This window comes from Ursus maritimus, unplaced genomic scaffold (assembly GCF_017311325.1).
Source record: "Ursus maritimus isolate PB19 unplaced genomic scaffold, ASM1731132v1 scaffold_14, whole genome shotgun sequence".
NCBI lineage: Eukaryota > Metazoa > Chordata > Mammalia > Carnivora > Ursidae > Ursus > Ursus maritimus.
Genome location: NW_024423786.1, coordinates 5,678,271 through 5,694,873, shown reverse-complemented (window position 1 = coordinate 5,694,873; position 16,603 = coordinate 5,678,271). Strand labels below are relative to the sequence as shown.

Genomic DNA, 16,603 nt, shown 5'->3' with positions numbered 1-16,603 from the left:
TTTATAACACTAGTGGCTTGGACCTCTGAGAGAGGTGGGAGCAGAGGAAGTAGTAAGGAGTGGTCAGATTCTGGATGTGGTTTGAAGTTGGAGGCGATAGGATTGCCTGACAGATGGTGTGTGTGGTATGAAGAAAGGAGGCAGGGGTGACTGCAAAGATTTTGACCTGAGCTACTGAAAAGGTTGAAGTTACTTTCTACTGACATGGGAAAGGGTGCAGGTAGTGTTACTTACAGTGGAAGATCAGGAGTTCAGTTTTGGACATGTTGAATATGATAAACATTGATGCTGTAGGAGAGAGGGGAAGGACTTGTCAGAACAGTCATTGAGTGGGCAAGAGGACATGGGATCTAGGACCTAGATAGGGCATGGTGGAAGGTAGAGGGTGTCACCACAGGTGCTGGCAGGTGGAGGCATGTGGTATTAGGAGTCTAATAGAAATTCTCTTCCATTCTTTCAGTGAAATAGGAAGCAGCATCACCTCAGAGGAAGGATGGGGAGGGAGGTGTCAGAGAGTTGAGGAGAAAGGAAAAAATGGAAAGTTGCCACTTAGGAGAATGGCTGAGTAGATGTACAGTGAAATCCCAAGCAACATGAAGGGCCTACTTGAAGCTGATCATCAGTAGAAAGTGACATCAAGATCAGTTGGTGTGATTATGTCTGTTTCTCCACTACTTTGAGCTGTATAGATGCAGGGTTGGGGAGAGTTGTGTTTAACCAGATTCGTAGGTTTGCAAGCACATCTGAAGATGAAATAAGAGGGCAAGGGAGTGGAGGGTGTATGCAAAGGAGTGATTATATACACTGACTTTGAACTGCCGGCTGTGTAATTGCAGGGGGAGAGGTTAGAGGACCACAGGGGATGGGGCAGTGGAGAGGTTCTAGGTCCTGGTGGATTTGGGGGTTACTAAATGGGTGAGGTGAAAAAGAGGAGAGGTGGTAGTCAGAGAATGGGTGCATGAAATTGATATTGAGAATTAAAAATAAATCTCTGTTATCCTCTGTGTGGGATTAGTGAGAAGAACATGGACTTTGGCATGAGATGACTCCAAGTTCCAATCCCAAAGATACTAGTAAGTTTGAGGTAGTTATTGAGTCTCTCTGAGTCTCAATTTCCTCTTGTGTCAAATGGATATAGGTAACATTCTGTGACCACTGCTTAGAAGACCCAGAATCAGAATGTTACAGTGCTTAAACGAACCTTGGAAATCATTCAGGTTCCAGGTTTTTAACTTCTTCTGGGTGATGAACCTCTTTGAGAATCCAATGAAAGCTTTAGACCTCTTTGTAGAAAAGTGCACATTCTTTATGTATACGCACAATTTTGTCGGTATAGCTTTAATCGGATCTAGCCCAGTGACTTCATTTTAGCCCTACTTAAAGACCTGGAGAAGTAGGTGACTCGCTAAGATCATGCAGCAAGTTAGTGGCAAAAACAACACTATTTCTTGCCTCATAGTCAGTGTGCTATGCCACAGTAGTCACGGGTTTTTTTGTTTTTTGTTTTTTATGTGCATGTTTGAGTTCAAATTCAGAGTAATACTGTGAGGATGCCTTTGGGACCTCTGGAGTTTATAAACCTAGGGGTTCTTTGGCTTCCTACACCATTAGGGCCCTTGAGGGTGTCAGAGTGTGGCCTACTATTAGTGGCAGTTGTCAACACTTGGCAGAGTCCTGACACACACATCATCAAATTTGACCTTCTGAACAGTCCTCTGAAGCAGGCAGGGAGGGATTCTTAGCCCCTCTCATGGGTGAGAAAACAGGCTTGGAGCAATTACAGGTGAGAGTGACAAAGCAGACCTGCCCCAGGTCCTCAGACTGCAGAGCCTTCATTCCTTCTAGTAGATCATGCTGCTTCTCCAGGACATTACATCATGATTCAGAAGTCTTTTAATTCCTCTAAACTGGTCTTTCCCCCTTGGATCCTAGCAATGGAAATACTCTGAATTATGGTATTGCTCTTAAAGCTTGCTTGTTTCCAGTGTCTCCCCTAGTTTAATAAATATTTAATGAGCAACCATGATACAAAGGTATGAAAGAGCTAGTTTTTGGTTCAAGAAAAACAAGACAATAAAGAAATAATAGTAATAATAATAACTAATTTTTTTTTTTAGTACTGATTCTATTCCAGGCACTGTCCAAAATACTTTAATCTCCTTTAATCTTCACAACAACTATGAGGTAAATTCTGTTACATCCATTTTTCAAATGAGGAAATGAAAGCATAAGATGTTCAGGAACTTGTTCTGGGTCCTGCAGCTGGTACCATCACTAGGAATTCCAACTCAGACTCTGAGCCCATAGCCCACACTCTTCATCACCTGCTGTCTGCCAGTGTGGAGGGGGGAGTGACAGAAATAATAACAAATAAAAGCAGCTTCTGTATCTAATAGATGCAGCAATGTCGTATGGCTCACCCAAATATCTATCGTTCCAGCCATCATGAAAGGTGTTTTACAAATATTATCTTAGTTGTTCCCTATACAGAGCCTGTGAGAAAGATGTTATTATTCCTTTACATTTCAGATGTAGAAGCTCAGAAAACAGTGACTTGCCCAAGGTCAACTTCCACTTGCCTTAAGAACAAAGTCTAAAAGTCCTTAACAAGGTTTACAAAATCTGGCCCATGGTTACTTCTCAGTGTTCACCTCTCATCTGAGTAGGTGAAGGCTCCCTGTTGTTTGCTGCCATGATATCCTGCTCCACTTCTAAGTACTTGTAAACTTGCAACAATGTAATTAAGTAATTACTTATTATATGTTGCCTCTCTCTAGTCCTATTCTTTCATAAAACCCAACTAGTGCGGAAATGAAAATGTCATTTGTTGCTCTTGCTTAAAGCCTTTCTTTGGGATAAAGAGCAAGATCTTGACTATGACCCTGAAGCTCCTAGAGATCTATCCTCCACCTGCCTGCTCCTTGGCCCTTGGTGTTCCATGCTGGTACGTCTCAGCCCCTCAGACATACCAGGCTTTTCCTACCTCAGGGCTTTTGCATATCTTTTCTATCCTTGTGGATGGGTCTTTAGCTTCTCTTTGCACCTGGCTAAGCTTTGCTCATCCTTTAGGTCTCAGCTGAAGGTTCTTCTGAGAATCCTTTCCCTCATCTAAATTAGGTTCCCCAGTTATTCTCTTTCCTAGGACTCACTCTTAGCACGTTATATTTGTGTTGGATTAATTTCATTTAATGCCTTCTTTTCCCAGTGGACTAAACTCTGTGAAGGTAAGGATCACGTGTGCTTTAATCACTACTTAATCCTTAGCACAGAACATGATACCTAGCATGTGGTAGGCCCTCAGTACATCGTGTTTACTCAGTCCCACACAAAGCAAAATTTGAACCCAAATTTCCTGACTGCCATCCAGTACTAATAAGAAAAAGAAGTAGAGAAACAGCTGACACTTATTAGTTACCTTAAAGAGCTAGTTTTCTAAGAAATACTCTTTGGGAAATGCTGGTTTACAATAAATGTGACAGTTTTCTTTTTAAAACCCTTTTAGGCAAACGCTTTGCTTCTGGATCAGCTGACAAAAGTGTTATTATCTGGACCTCAAAACTGGAAGGCATTCTGAAGTACACGTAAGTAAGCATTTAGGTGTACGGTATTGTTGCTTTGACTCTTACTGATCTACTGTAGCAAAGGCCCCTTAGAAATAATATTAGGAAGAACTTTCTTCTCTGCAATTGAACTTGAAGTTAAGTTGTAGGAGTATATGGTGGGTATAGGAAGATTGGGTAATGAATACATGAACGAACATTTCTTGAGCATGCCTAGCCTGGCCAGCACTGAGCTAGGTGTTTTCATATATCTCGGTTCAGTTAATCTGACGCAACAGATTCCACCCCACCCAAACCTGTCCCCTTTTAATGTCCCCATTTCAGGGATTGGCCTCACATCTACCCAGTTTCAACAGCCAGAAACCTGGGGTCAGTGTGCTCCAGGCTTCCTCTCTGTAAGGGCTCTGCTCATGTTCTTCCCTGTTCCTCCACCAAGTTAACCCCTACTTGCTCTGCAGAGCTCAGGCTCAGATGTTGCTTCCTCTGTGAAGCTGTTCCTGGTCCTCTAGACTCAGTCAGGTCTTCTTCCTGGCGTTTCTCACAATTGTAGTTTTACAGTTATTGTGGTGATTGAGTGATATCTCCCATTAGCCTATAAACTCCATGAAGGCAAACATTGCATCTGTTTTTGCTAACTCTTGTGTTCCTGGTGCCTAGTACAATGCCTGGCCCATAATTGGTACTTCGCAAATGATTTTTTTTCTTTTAAATTGTGGTAAAATACACATAACATAAATTTATCATCTTAACCATCTTTTAAGTGTAGTGTTACATACATTCATATTGTTGTACAAAACCTCCATAGCTCTTTACATCTTGCAAAACTAAAACTCCATACCCATTAAACAGCAACAACTATTTCCTGGGCCCTTGGCCCCTGGCAGTCACTATTTTACTTTCTGTCTCTATGAATTTGACTTCTCTAGGCACCTTATATAAGTGGAATCATACAGTATTTGTCCTTTCGTGACTAATTTATTTCACTTAGTATAATGTTCTCTAGGTTCATCCATATTATTGCCTGTGTCTGTATTCCCTTCCTTTTTTTATTTTAATACTTATTTATTTTAGAGAGAGAGTGAGCGAGTAAGTGGGGGGAGGCATAGAGGGAAAGAACCTCAAGCAGACTCCCTGCTGAGCATGGAGCCCAACGTGGGGCTCAGTCCCTGGATCCCGAGATCATGACCTGAACTGAAATCAAGAGTTGGCCACTTAACCAACTGAGCCACCCAGGCGCCCCAGAATTCCCTTTCTTTTTATGTCTGAGTTATATTCTAGTGTATGTATATAACACACTTTGTTTTTCCATTTGTCCGTTATTGATGGACATTGAGTTTCTTCCAATTCTTGGCTATTTTGATTGCTGTTATGAACGTGGGTATACAGATCAACAACTTTGAATGTGTGAATAAATGAATGAATGATGAATGAGCTTATAAGTGAAGTGTTACCCAGAAGTGAAGGAATAAAACAGGCTGAGATGCCAGGTGTGGTACATGGCTTACTCATCTTTCATTGTTGTCTCAGGATTTGCCGTGTTTCCAAATCTTGGCCTATAATATCTTCATTGCACCTCCATCCTGTATTTCCAGGCCTCCACAAAGCGATAAGTAACAGCCATCACCTGTGCACCTGTGCTAGGCTAGGTGCTTTACTTCATTACCTTATCAGTTCACAAACCAGAGGTACCTAGCATGCTGGTCCTGCAGGGGGTAGCATTTAAGCTAGGCCAGTCTCATGGGTAATGTCTAAGAGATGAAAATGGTGGGTGAGGGGCAATCCAAGGCAGGAGAATTCATCCCAGTGCTTTTTGTTGGCCACTTGCATAAGAGTTTGTGGTGTGTAGTCAGAGAGACTGTGGGCTCATCATAAAATCTTCAGTTGTAGCCACTGAAACATTTGTGGTTTGCCGTATAATAATCTATAGTTGTTTACTTCTTAGACACAATGATTCTATCCAGTGTGTCTCCTACAACCCTGTTACCCACCAACTGGCATCTTGTTCCTCCAGTGACTTTGGTAAGTTCTGATTCCCGATGTCTTGTCCTGGAATTACTGAAAATCTGGGCAAAAAATGCTGAAACCCATCCAGAATGTGATTGTTTCATCCTGACAGAGTTAATGCTACTTCTCTCCCCTCAGTGGCTGAGGGGAGGCTGACAGTTATTCTTAAAACTATGTAGAAACCAAGAGAGTGAATGGTAACATTAAGTCTGATAAGAAATCTGGGAGACAGCAGGAAGGGCCCCAGGGAAGAAGATGGTAAGAGGGGTGGGAGAGCACAGGTATAACGGTGTTGCCGCCTCCGGGAAGTCTTCCCACCTCACCTGGCAGGCATAGGTCATTATCCCCACTTCTGTGTTCCCAAACATCCATGTGTGTGTGAAATTCTTCACTGTGTCAGCTGTGCTTCTTGTGTAGTTTGTCACCATTACTTGTTCAGTGGCTGCAGCTGTTCTTCCTGAGGGGCTGGATGCCCTGAGGAGCTCACTGTGGCCCCATTTATGGCATTGGCATGGTGCTGGCACAGAGGAGAGGCCAGTGGAATGGCCATTGAGGCAGGGAGGGAAGGAGCAAAGGCCTATGGGTTATCTCTATTTTACGTCCATTCTGGTTTTCAGCTCATCCATTCTTTCTTCCTTGCTGAGTACAACAGAACAGACATTATCAAGGAATGAGAGACCATGTAATCCTTCTCAGTGTTTCGCTGTCCTTATCTCAGATGAACACGTTCCTACCCTGTCTATCTCACTGACAGATTTCTGAGGTTCAAAAGAGAGAGTATAACGGAAAGCACATTGTATAAATAAAAGGGAAAGGGACTGTCATTCATTAAAATTTTTAGCATTTCCTCCATGTGAGGCGCTGGTCTGTGTGCTTACTTTTGGATTAAAAAGACAAAATAGAATCACTGTCCTCAAAGAGCTTGTGGTTTGGGGCAGGTGGGGAGGTAGAATTTGTAAAAATATAACACCAAGTAATAATATTTGTTGAATGTTTAAGATGTGCTAGACACTGTGCTGATAGTAAAAATGAATTCCTGTTGGAGGTCTGTGACCACCCCTGAGGTCAGGTATTATTCTCATTCTCACACCACTGATGAAAAAGAACTGGCGCTTAGAGTGGTTTGGTGACTCACTTGAGGTCGCCCAGCCGATAAGTGGTGGAACCAGGGCTTGGACCTAGGCCATGGGATTGCATCTAGAGCATGACCTGGCCAACAGTGCTAAGGGAGACCTGGGAGAAAGAGGTGTCCTCCGCTGGAGGCTCCAGACAGGCTCAGTGGAGCATAGATAAGATATGCACAGGTTGAAATATTTGGGGGAGGCATTCTGCACCAGGGGGAGGGGGAAAAAAATAGCTTGCTTGATGTTGCACTTTACTATGTAGCTACATTATTGCCCTACACTTACCTTTTTGGCCATACTTCACGGCTCAGGCAGAGGGTAGAATTTACTCATGTCGCCTAGACATACACCTGTTGTAGGGCAGTGAACCACTAGCAGGAGGGAGCAAGCCAAAAGTGGCCAGTGTACCTTGGACAAGGCACAGCCTGGACCGGATCATGTGCTGTGGGTGAGGCTCGGGAGAGGAAACTGATTTTCAGGAAGCATCGTTCATTACTTCAAATACTAAGTTGTACTCTGGTTGCAGTGTAATAGTTAAGAACTGTGGAGTTGCCATTTCTTTGAGTTAAAGCTCTGAAAACTTAGAAATTCACCAATCTATCCTCTTTTTTTTTTTTTTATCCTTTTGAAATAATTATAGATTCTCTGTCAGGTGCAAAGATAGTAGAGAAGTCTACCGGGAAACGGGGCCTGGTACAACGTGTATATACAGTTCTGTCCTTTCATCACCTGTGTAGATTACCATCGCCACAAAGACACTCCTTTATCGCCATCCTCTTCCTATTATTCCCTAACCCCTGGCACCTGGTAACCATTAAGCTGTTCTCCATCTTTATAGAATTTTGCCATTTTGAGAATGTTATAAAATGGAATCATATGGTACATGACTTTTTGAGATTGGCTTTTTTCACTCAGCATAAAGCCCTGGAGGTGTGTCAATAGTTTGTTCCCTTTTTATTGCTGAGAAATATTCCATCCAGTCTGTCTTCTTTTATATTATTTTGTGTTGAAGGCTTGTGGTCTCCTGAACAGAAGTCTGTCTCCAAGCACAAATCCAATAGCAAGATCACCTGCTGCAGGTGAGTTAAAGGCAGCTCTGAAGGTAGGTTTTATGTTCCCTTCTCCCAAACAGACTCTCAAACTCTAGTTAGCTCACAAAGTGGAAAAGGTCTCTTGTGACCTAGGTGGTCTGGGCCCCTGTATTTTCTCTTTTCTTTCATGGTCTCCTTGATGGGAAGGACCCATGCCTTTGATCATCAAGCAAAAGAGAACTACAAGTTGCCTTCCTACAATTATCTGGCAACAGGCCTCCTCATCCAGAAGCTGCACTCAGTAGAGGTTTTCTAGAAGTGCAAGGCTGTCCTTGTCCAGGCAGCATCTATGTTAGAGAAGGCACAGGCTTTGATACTAGACCTGGATTTGAATCCAGATTTAGTCACTGAGAGGCTCTGTGACCTTAGGAAGTTCCTCATTTGACAAATGGGGACAGAAATACCGACTTATTAAGGTTGCTGTGAAATGCACACAAACTAAGGAATGTAAAGCAAGCAGTACAGTGACTGACATACAGTAGAGGCTCTGTAAGTGGTAGTTATTCTGTCTGTGCAGCTTCTGAGTGTAGCCTTTCTTTCACTCAGCATCTGTTAAGCATCTACCTATTCGAGAGGCTAGGCAGACACAGATTCTGTTTTTAGGTGTTCTTGGAGTGGGAGGAGGTTGAAATGGGGTGGGGAATGGAGGCTGCCCCAGTGATGGGGGCACAAGCTAAGGACTGTCGTGGAGGTATGTACAGCAAGCTGTGGGAGCTCAGAAAAAGGAGCTACTGCCTTCACATCTCACTGTTGATTCTAAAAATAAATGGGGTTTGAAGTTTGGTCCTCTGATTTTTACATGAGGACCAGGATGAGCTCTGCTCTTGCTGCCGCATCAGACTGTATTTCAACCAAGGCATCATCCTCATTAATGTTCTCTTCTGTGTGTTCCTTTCCTTCTTCCCATGCCCTTTGGTGGTTGTATGAACAGCTGGACAAATGATGGTCAGTACCTGGCTCTTGGGATGTTCAATGGGATCATCAGCATACGGAATAAAAACGGCGAGGAGAAAGTGAAGATCGAGCGGCCGGGGGGCTCCCTCTCCCCCATATGGTCCATCTGTTGGAACCCTTCAAGGTAGGGCAAGTACTATTAAGAAAAAGGGATTTCTCTGCAGGCTGAGTTCTTTCTCTCTTCCTAAGGTCTCCATCCATTCAAAACCTTCTCACTCCATTTGACTGATCTGTTTTGGAACCCATTCCATTTGAATGGAATTTTTTAAGAGCCCATCTTGAGTTTTGGAATGAATCCCAGAGATTGTAGCAAAGCAGATGAACTATCTAGGCCAGCCTAATGTGTGTGTGTGTGTGTGTGTGTGTGTGTGCACACGCACGCACACATGCATGCTACAGAAAGCCCATTTCTTTATGAATTAATAGCTCACCTTTTTGCTGTGGCTTTATTTTGGTCTTTTCCCTTTTTCATTTCTTCCCTCCAAGTCTGAGCAGAACATGTGCCCACCGAATAATAAATAGCTATTTCATGAGCCTTTTTTTGCTGCCCTTGCCCAAAAAATAAAAATTAAGTCTAGAAATGTCCCCAAAGCCTATAGTTCCACAAAAAATTGGCATCTACCTTCTCAAACCTTACGCTTTCCTTCTTCGGCCCATGTGACTTTAAAGGTAGACTAATAGCTTTAGGTGCTCTTTGTATAATTCTCTAATATTAAATTCCCAGTATCCCCCAAAGAGTCCTCTGAAGGTAAAGGACTTAATTGTTTACCAGCCCAATGTCATTTTACAGGTGGTCCCTACTTGATTTAGAAGGTTGTTTGATTCCATTGCCTTTCTTACACCAGATTATTATGCTTCTTCCTGAATAATTGGGTCCAGCCCAGGGCTGCACCATGCATGTCTAATGCCTTCAAAGGCCATTAGCCTACCCCAGAGTTCCTGCTGTTTGATTTTGTGGCCACAGATGACTTTGTGGCTTCAGGGTACCATTTTTAATTCATGAGAAGCAGGATGCCCAGTGTACCTGGTTGCTGTCCTCTTCCGGGCAGGGTTCAGGGGCTCCTTGACAGGTTTTGAAATTATAGCTTTAGTGCAGTTCTAGGCAACATGATTGTGAACAACTGCTTACTGTCTACAGCCGATGGGAGAATTTCTGGATGAACAGAGAAAACGAGGATGCTGAGGAAGTCATTGTCAACAGATATTTTCAGGAAATCCCTTCCACTCTGAAGTCAGCAGTGTACAGTAGTCAGGGTAGTGAGGCAGAGGAGGAAGAGCCAGAGGAAGAGGACGACAGTCCCAGGGACGATAACTCGTGAGTGTGTCCCGAGGAACAAGAACCCTCCTTGGAGGGGTCCAGACCCCAGCATAGACCTGCCAGGGCAGATACTGCTCTGAAACTCCATTCTAAGTTGGGTTGGTGGAATTGTTGGTGAAATCTCCTCCAATAAGGGGGAACACACCCTATAACTTGTGTTATAAAATTACTCTTTGGGAAACAGGAAATACTGAAAAATCTAAAGGAGAAAGTTCAACTTTTCTGTAAAACACTGTCTCGTGAGAGAACCATTGTTAGCATTTTAGTGTATTTCCCCTCAGTCTTTCAGTGTGTTCATATGATTAACTAAGTCATATCCGACCTTCTTTTCTTCCACTTGACCATCATAAAGTAAACTCTTTCTGGTAACATTAGTGGTCCTTTTAAAAACATGATTTTTAATACCTGCATAGGGTGTGCTGTGTAGATACACCATAGTTCATTGAACACTTCCTCTTTACTGGGCATCTTTCTTAGCCTATTTCCCTGTACCTTACCTTGCATTTGATAGGACATGTATCAGAGAGGGAGCCCTTGCCTTACCCACAATCCTCACACCCAAATCCTGGCTGTCTAGGCATTCTTTCTTCTTTCAATCAAGTTTACCTATAAGGAAAACATTGGCAGACTGGAGTGGGGAGACCTGGGGGAGCCAGGATGTTCTGATTGGGCAAAAATGATCTAGCTTGGGACTTGCCAAACTGCTCTATGGTACGTGGGGTTTCTTGGAAGAAGGAGGTGGAGGTGGGGGACAAGGAAAGGAGGAAAGGGTGGGCTTCAGATGCCTATCTTTGCTCCAACCAGAACAGCCCCTTTTATTGCTTGACATGAGTTTTTATTTTGATAAAGAGTCCCACTGCCAGGAATAAAAAAGGGAAAAGGGGAGAGGGAACTTGAAAGCCACCAGTCCAGGTCATGTATGTGGCCTCTGTAAAAAGGCTTACCATGGGCTGGGTTCCTAGATTGTGTTTGGACCTCAGTGCAAATCACACAGAGTTCCCCTGCAGGTCTCTTCCCGTTAACATCCCTGTCGATCTTTGTCTTTTTTCCCTTAGTTGTGAATTAGTGCCTATATTTGCCAGTTTGCTGCCCACGGCTGGGTTTTGCAGGTGACGCTGCACCGTGCCTTGCCAGCATATCTAATGGTGCTATCAGATGACCACAGGCCCTGGGCTTGAAAAGCTTGAATTAATAATCAAGGAGGAGGCAACATTAGGTAGAGTAAGACCAGGTCTCAAGGACTGGGAACGTCTCTCTCTTGAACTAGATTCCCAAGTAGCTTGATCCCCAGCCTCAGCTGAAGAGGGTTCTCCTGTGTGCTGGTCCTACAGCCCTTGTCCCAAGGCACTGATACTGATAAGTACTCAGTTTCAAAGTCAATGATTGGTCTTCAGAGAGGCCACTATATTTTATTAGATCCAGTCAGAAACCATTTCACCTGTTTGAGAACCCCAGCTGTGAGAGAACTTAGCTTTAGGTGTTAATCTTCCTTCTTCAGGAAGAGCAAGCCAGCTTTCTCTTTGTCCACTAAAAAATCAGCACATGCCTTTCCACTGCAATTGACCTGTTTCTCCACCCATCTTCCCACATTTTGTAGTACATAAGTAAAAAAGCACTCTTGGGTCTGTCGCCTTGCTCTTTCTTAGCACTGCTCTCAGGAAGACTCAAAATGAGGGGTTTAGCCTCTTCGCTGTGGCAGAGCCACATAGTAGGGCATTCAGTGAAGTAGCAGATCCCAGGAGGATTACCTCGCCTCATCCCACTGGACTGATTGATGGGTTGGCCCACATTACAACTTTTGGCCTCAGTATTGCTGTATAACATTTGGCGGTCTGACAGTCTGGCCAGCACTTTCTTTTTCCTGTTGTTTGTTAAACCCTTAGGGCTACAGTTATCAGTAGGCCATGACCCCACATAACCTCTTTTGTCTTCTGTTGATTAGAGAGGAACATAATGACATCCTGGCTGTAGCTGATTGGGGACAGAAACTCTCCTTCTATCAACTAAGTGGAAAACAGGTATGTAGCTCTATAGAAACCCAGTGGGAAATACAGTTTTGGTCATGTGTGTTATAATCTATTTTCACTTTCGAAGATTATATTATTAGTAATTATACTTTATTATTGTTAGGTCCTGTTTATTGAGCATTTACTTTAATATCAGGTACTGTGCTCAGTGTTTTACATTATCTCATTTAATTCTTACAAAACCCTGTGAAGTCGATACATTGGTTATCAACTTTGTAGAAATGAGTAGGCAAGGCTCAGAGCAGTGGAATAAAGATTATGCTTAAGGTTCCACACTGCTAGTAAATGGGTGGCACCTGAGATTGAAACCCAGATTGTTTTGACTCTAAAGCCTTGGTCTTAGTTATGACTCTATCTTCTTTTATTTGCTTTATGCATTCTACAAATGTTAATGAGCACCCACGTAGGCCAGCATTTCACCTGTGCTACTGACAGAGCTGTTAATGCCTCTGCATTGAGGCTGGTAGGGGCACAGTTGATAGCTAATAGCCCCAGTGCAGCATGATACATGGCATCCTAAAGAGATGTACAGGTAGACTATTACAGGGACACAAAAGAGGATAACGTCACTGCTTGGTGGAAATGGGAGATTTTGTAGAGGTGACCTTTGAGCAAGATAAATAGGAATTTGCTAGGGAGAAGACATTGGGAATAGTGTTTCAGGCAGAGGAAATAGCATCTGCAAAAGCAGGGAAGAATGAAGATATTTGTCAACTCAGGGAACAGTGGGTTGTTCAGAGTGACTGGATCCCAAGAATTGTGGACAAAAATGGAACTAGAAAGGAAGATGGGGACATGGTTCTAAAGGACCTGAATCATGTGAATTAGGAGTTTGAACTTCATATACTGTAAGTATTTAGGAGCCGTCAACGTAGGTAGGGAGTGACTTGATCCGATTCCCGTTTCAGAAGAATTCCTTGTTTCTGTGGAGGGTGGATTAAAATAGAACCTGATGGTAGGAAAACCTGTTAGGCAGGAGACACCAAGGATTAGAGTGAAGGTGGTGGGGATGGCTTAGGTACCACAGCCAAGCAGGTGAGAAATACAGCCTGTTCAGTGGAGCCTTTCGTTTAACAATATCCTTATTCCTCAGAACATGTCCTGCTAGAAAGGAGGGGTTTCAGTTATGTGTAGCCCAGCTTTGAGGCCATTTCTTTTCTACCTCATCTTACCGTTGGTCTTTTTTTTTTTTTTTTTTGTAGCTGATTAAAAAAAAGATAAAGGTAGATAGTGAAGTGTCTTCTGAGTTTGCGTTGGCTGATTTCCCCAAACCCTCACTTTTAATTATCTTGCATCTAGCCCTAGCCTATCTGTTCATTCACTTAATGTGTGTATATCATTATTCAACAAATATTTATTGGCATATCTATTGTGTATGAGGCACTGGACATGGGTATTGGAAATTCTTGGGCACAAATAACCACACTACCCAGGGAAGGAATGGAGTCTTGTTGCTATAATGAGAATAAGAAAGAACCTGACTTGGTGGTCAGGGCCATGAGCAATCTCTTGCATGTATGTAGCACTAGAGCTCATGCTGTGGCCCAGAGTTTTTGAATGATAAGCAACCTCACTCTGCTGAGATAACCCAACTGGCTTGGGACAGTAAATTGTTTCCTTAGTTGGGTGTCTTTTAAATCTGGGAAGGTTTAGAATTAAATATAGGATGATGAAGCAAATCAAGCCTATACTTCTGTGTTAGGTATAATTTGTGTATTTTTGGCATTTTAAGTGTTTGTAATGTTTAAGGGTATCTGAATTAGCTAACATTTATTGAATTTTACTCTTTATATATAAACTCTTTTACTCTATATAGTATAAACTCTTTACAAGGTTAACTCTTAATCTTTGTAACAACTCTGTGGGATATGTATTATTATTACCACTTTACATGTTAGAAAATTGAAGTACAGGGAGGTTCAATAACCACCCAAAGCCATACAGGGTAGTAGTAGTCAAGTTTGGTTTGGCACCTAGGCAGACTGGTGCTAGAATCCGTATTAGAATATCTATCAGATCTGTCTTGTGATGACCATTTAAAAGTTGTAATTGAGTAATCAATTTTATACATCCAATTTTAAATTGAAAGGTATAAGAAATTTTAGTTAAGTACCTAAGGAATATTGGAATGTTAAAGAGATTCATTATATTTTCTGGCTTGGGGTGGGATGGGGGATAGTTACTGGTCTTGAATCTATATATTTATATCTTTATTCTTTTACCAAATGTGGAATAATTTTTTGTTATTTTTTCAAATAATTTTTCTTCTTCATTCTCTCTTTTCCTTCTGGGTCTCCAATTACATGTTAGACCTTTCGATATTGTTCTCCAGGTCACTGAGGCCCTGTTCATTTCTTAAATCTTTTTCCCCCCTGTTCTGATCTGTTGCTCAGTCTTCAACTTCATTGACTCTTCTATCATCTGTAATATTTCTTTGAAGCCCATCCAATGAATTTTTGTTGCAGTTATTGCATTTTTTAGTTCTAGATTTCCATTTGGTTCTTTTTTCCTATTTGTCCATTCATTATAGGAATATTTTCCTTTATGTCCTTGACCATAGTTATAATAGCTATTTTAAAATTTTCATCTGCTGGGGCATCTGGGTGACTCAGTCGTTAAGTATCTGCCTTCGGCTCAGATCATGATCTCAGGGTCCTGGGATCGAGCCCCGCATCGTGCTCCCTGCTCAGCGGGAAGCCTGCTTCTCCCTCTCCCACTCCCCCTGCTTGTGTTCCCTCTCTCTCTCTCTCTCTCTCTCTCTCTGTCAAATAAGTAAATAAAATCTTTAAAAAAACAGACAAAAAAATAAAACAAAATTTTCATCTGCTAATTTGTATCTGAATTATCTCAGGGTCAATATCTACTAATTATCTTTTCTCTTGAATATGGTTCACATTTTTCTGCTTTTTGGAATTTTGGGTTATATTCTGGACATTGTAAATGATGCATTTCTGTCATATTCCTCTGAGGATTATTATGTAGTTGTTTTTACTTTTTTTAAAATATGGAACGCTTCACAAATTTGTGTGTCATCCTCGCACAGGGGCCATGCTAATCTTCTCTGTATCGTTCCAGTATTAGTAATTGTGCTACTGAAGGAGCACTGTAGTTAGGTTTTTAATTTTTTAATTTATTTTATTATTTTTTAAAGATTTTATTTATTTGAGAGAGAGCGAGAACAAGAGAGATCACAGAGGAAGAGGGAGAAGGAGACTCGCCACGGAGCAGAGAGCCTGATGCAGGGCTTGGTCCTAGGACCCCAAGATTATGGCCTGAGCCGAAGGCAAACACTTAACTGACTGAGCTACCCAGGCATCCCTGTAGTTGGGTTTTTTAAAAAAGAAGTAGTTAACTTTGCTGTACTCAACATTCAAACCCAATCTTTCCAGTGTAAGCAGCCACTGAAGTCTCTATTGAGTTCTTTAGCCTTGCTCAGCTGCTTGGCATCTGCCCCATATGTGTGTAGTTCAAAGAGTTCCAGATATTCAACAGAGTGTATGTGCAGAATTTTGTCTCTCCCTCCTCTCTCTGCATCTGTCTCTTTTCTGGGATTTCCCCTCATTTTCAAGCTGTTGTAGCCACTCCAGATTCTGTGCTCAACCAGCAGGGTGCTGATAGGGCCCGCCCTTAGGCAAAAAGCCATTAAAAAAGTGAGAAACTCACCTAGTGCAGTCCTTTCTTCCAAATGCCCTGTGCCTTCAGTTTTTGTCTGCTTCTTGCTCTGTAGTGCCTTCAGGTGGTTGTAATTATAGTTGGTCCAGAGTTTACAGTTGTCTGCAGGAGAGTTGGCCCAATAGGCACTAGTGAGCCATTACCAGAAGCTGCAAGCCTTCCGTGTCATGACTCATAAGATTTTTTAGTTTTCGGGTACCTAGGTGGCTCAGTTGGTCAGGCGTCTGCCTTTGGCTCAGGTCATGATCACAGGTCCTGGGATCAAGTCCCACATTGGGCTCTCTGCTCAGTGAGGGGTCTGCTTCTCCCTCTGCCCCTCCCTGCCCCCCCACTCCTGCTCTCCTTCTCTCTCTCTCTCAAAAATAAATAAAATCTTTAAAAAAAGATTTTTTTAGTTTTCTTACTAGATTTACTATCATTATATAAGTACTAGGGGAAGTTTTGTTGTTAGGCATTTGAAATTCTTTTTTTTTTAAAGATTTTATTTATTTATTTGAGAGAGAGAAAGAGTGCTTATGCACGAGCATGGGGGAGAGGCAGAGGGAGAAGGAGAAGCAGGCTCCCCACTGAGCAGGGAGCCCAATGCAGAATTAGATCCCAGGACCCAAAGATCATGACCTGAGCTGAAGGCAGACACTTAACTGACTGAGCCACCCAGGTGCCCAAGGCATTTGAAATTCTTATAAAGGAAAATTAAATCTATGAAATGAATAATTGCAGTTTAAATTAGTTTAAAGGCATCATCTAAGTTGTAAATGACACTAAGGTATTTTCTTTTCTTTTCTTTTTTTTTTTAAGATTTACTTCTTTATTTGAGAGAGAGAGCAAGTGAGCATGGGGCATGGGTAGGGTC

The 16,603-nt window shown here is 42.3% G+C and overlaps 1 protein-coding gene and 1 non-coding gene across 6 annotated transcripts in view; one reads left to right on the top strand and one right to left on the bottom strand.

The window, feature by feature from the left end:
* IFT122 (intraflagellar transport 122) overlaps window positions 1-16,603 on the top strand; it is a 70,024-nt gene that overhangs the window by 9,583 nt on the left and 43,838 nt on the right. For 2 of the 5 annotated variants that reach the window (XM_008697849.2, XM_008697848.2), the window contains exons 4-9: window positions 3,503-3,581; window positions 5,503-5,579; window positions 7,701-7,767; window positions 8,711-8,857; window positions 9,872-10,048; window positions 11,994-12,069. In XM_008697849.2, coding sequence (XP_008696071.2) covers window positions 3,503-3,581; window positions 5,503-5,579; window positions 7,701-7,767; window positions 8,711-8,857; window positions 9,872-10,048; window positions 11,994-12,069 — 623 coding nt within the window. Of the gene's footprint in view, window positions 1-3,502; window positions 3,582-5,087; window positions 5,171-5,269; window positions 5,273-5,441; window positions 5,580-7,700; window positions 7,768-8,710; window positions 8,858-9,871; window positions 10,049-11,993; window positions 12,070-16,603 lie in introns of all 5 variants that reach the window. The other 3 variants (XM_040628422.1, XM_040628423.1, XM_008697850.2) reach the window with 3 other exon arrangements.
* Window positions 15,077-15,182, bottom strand: LOC121102651. Its single transcript, XR_005834769.1, has one exon. It is a non-coding gene; the product is annotated as a U6 spliceosomal RNA (small nuclear RNA).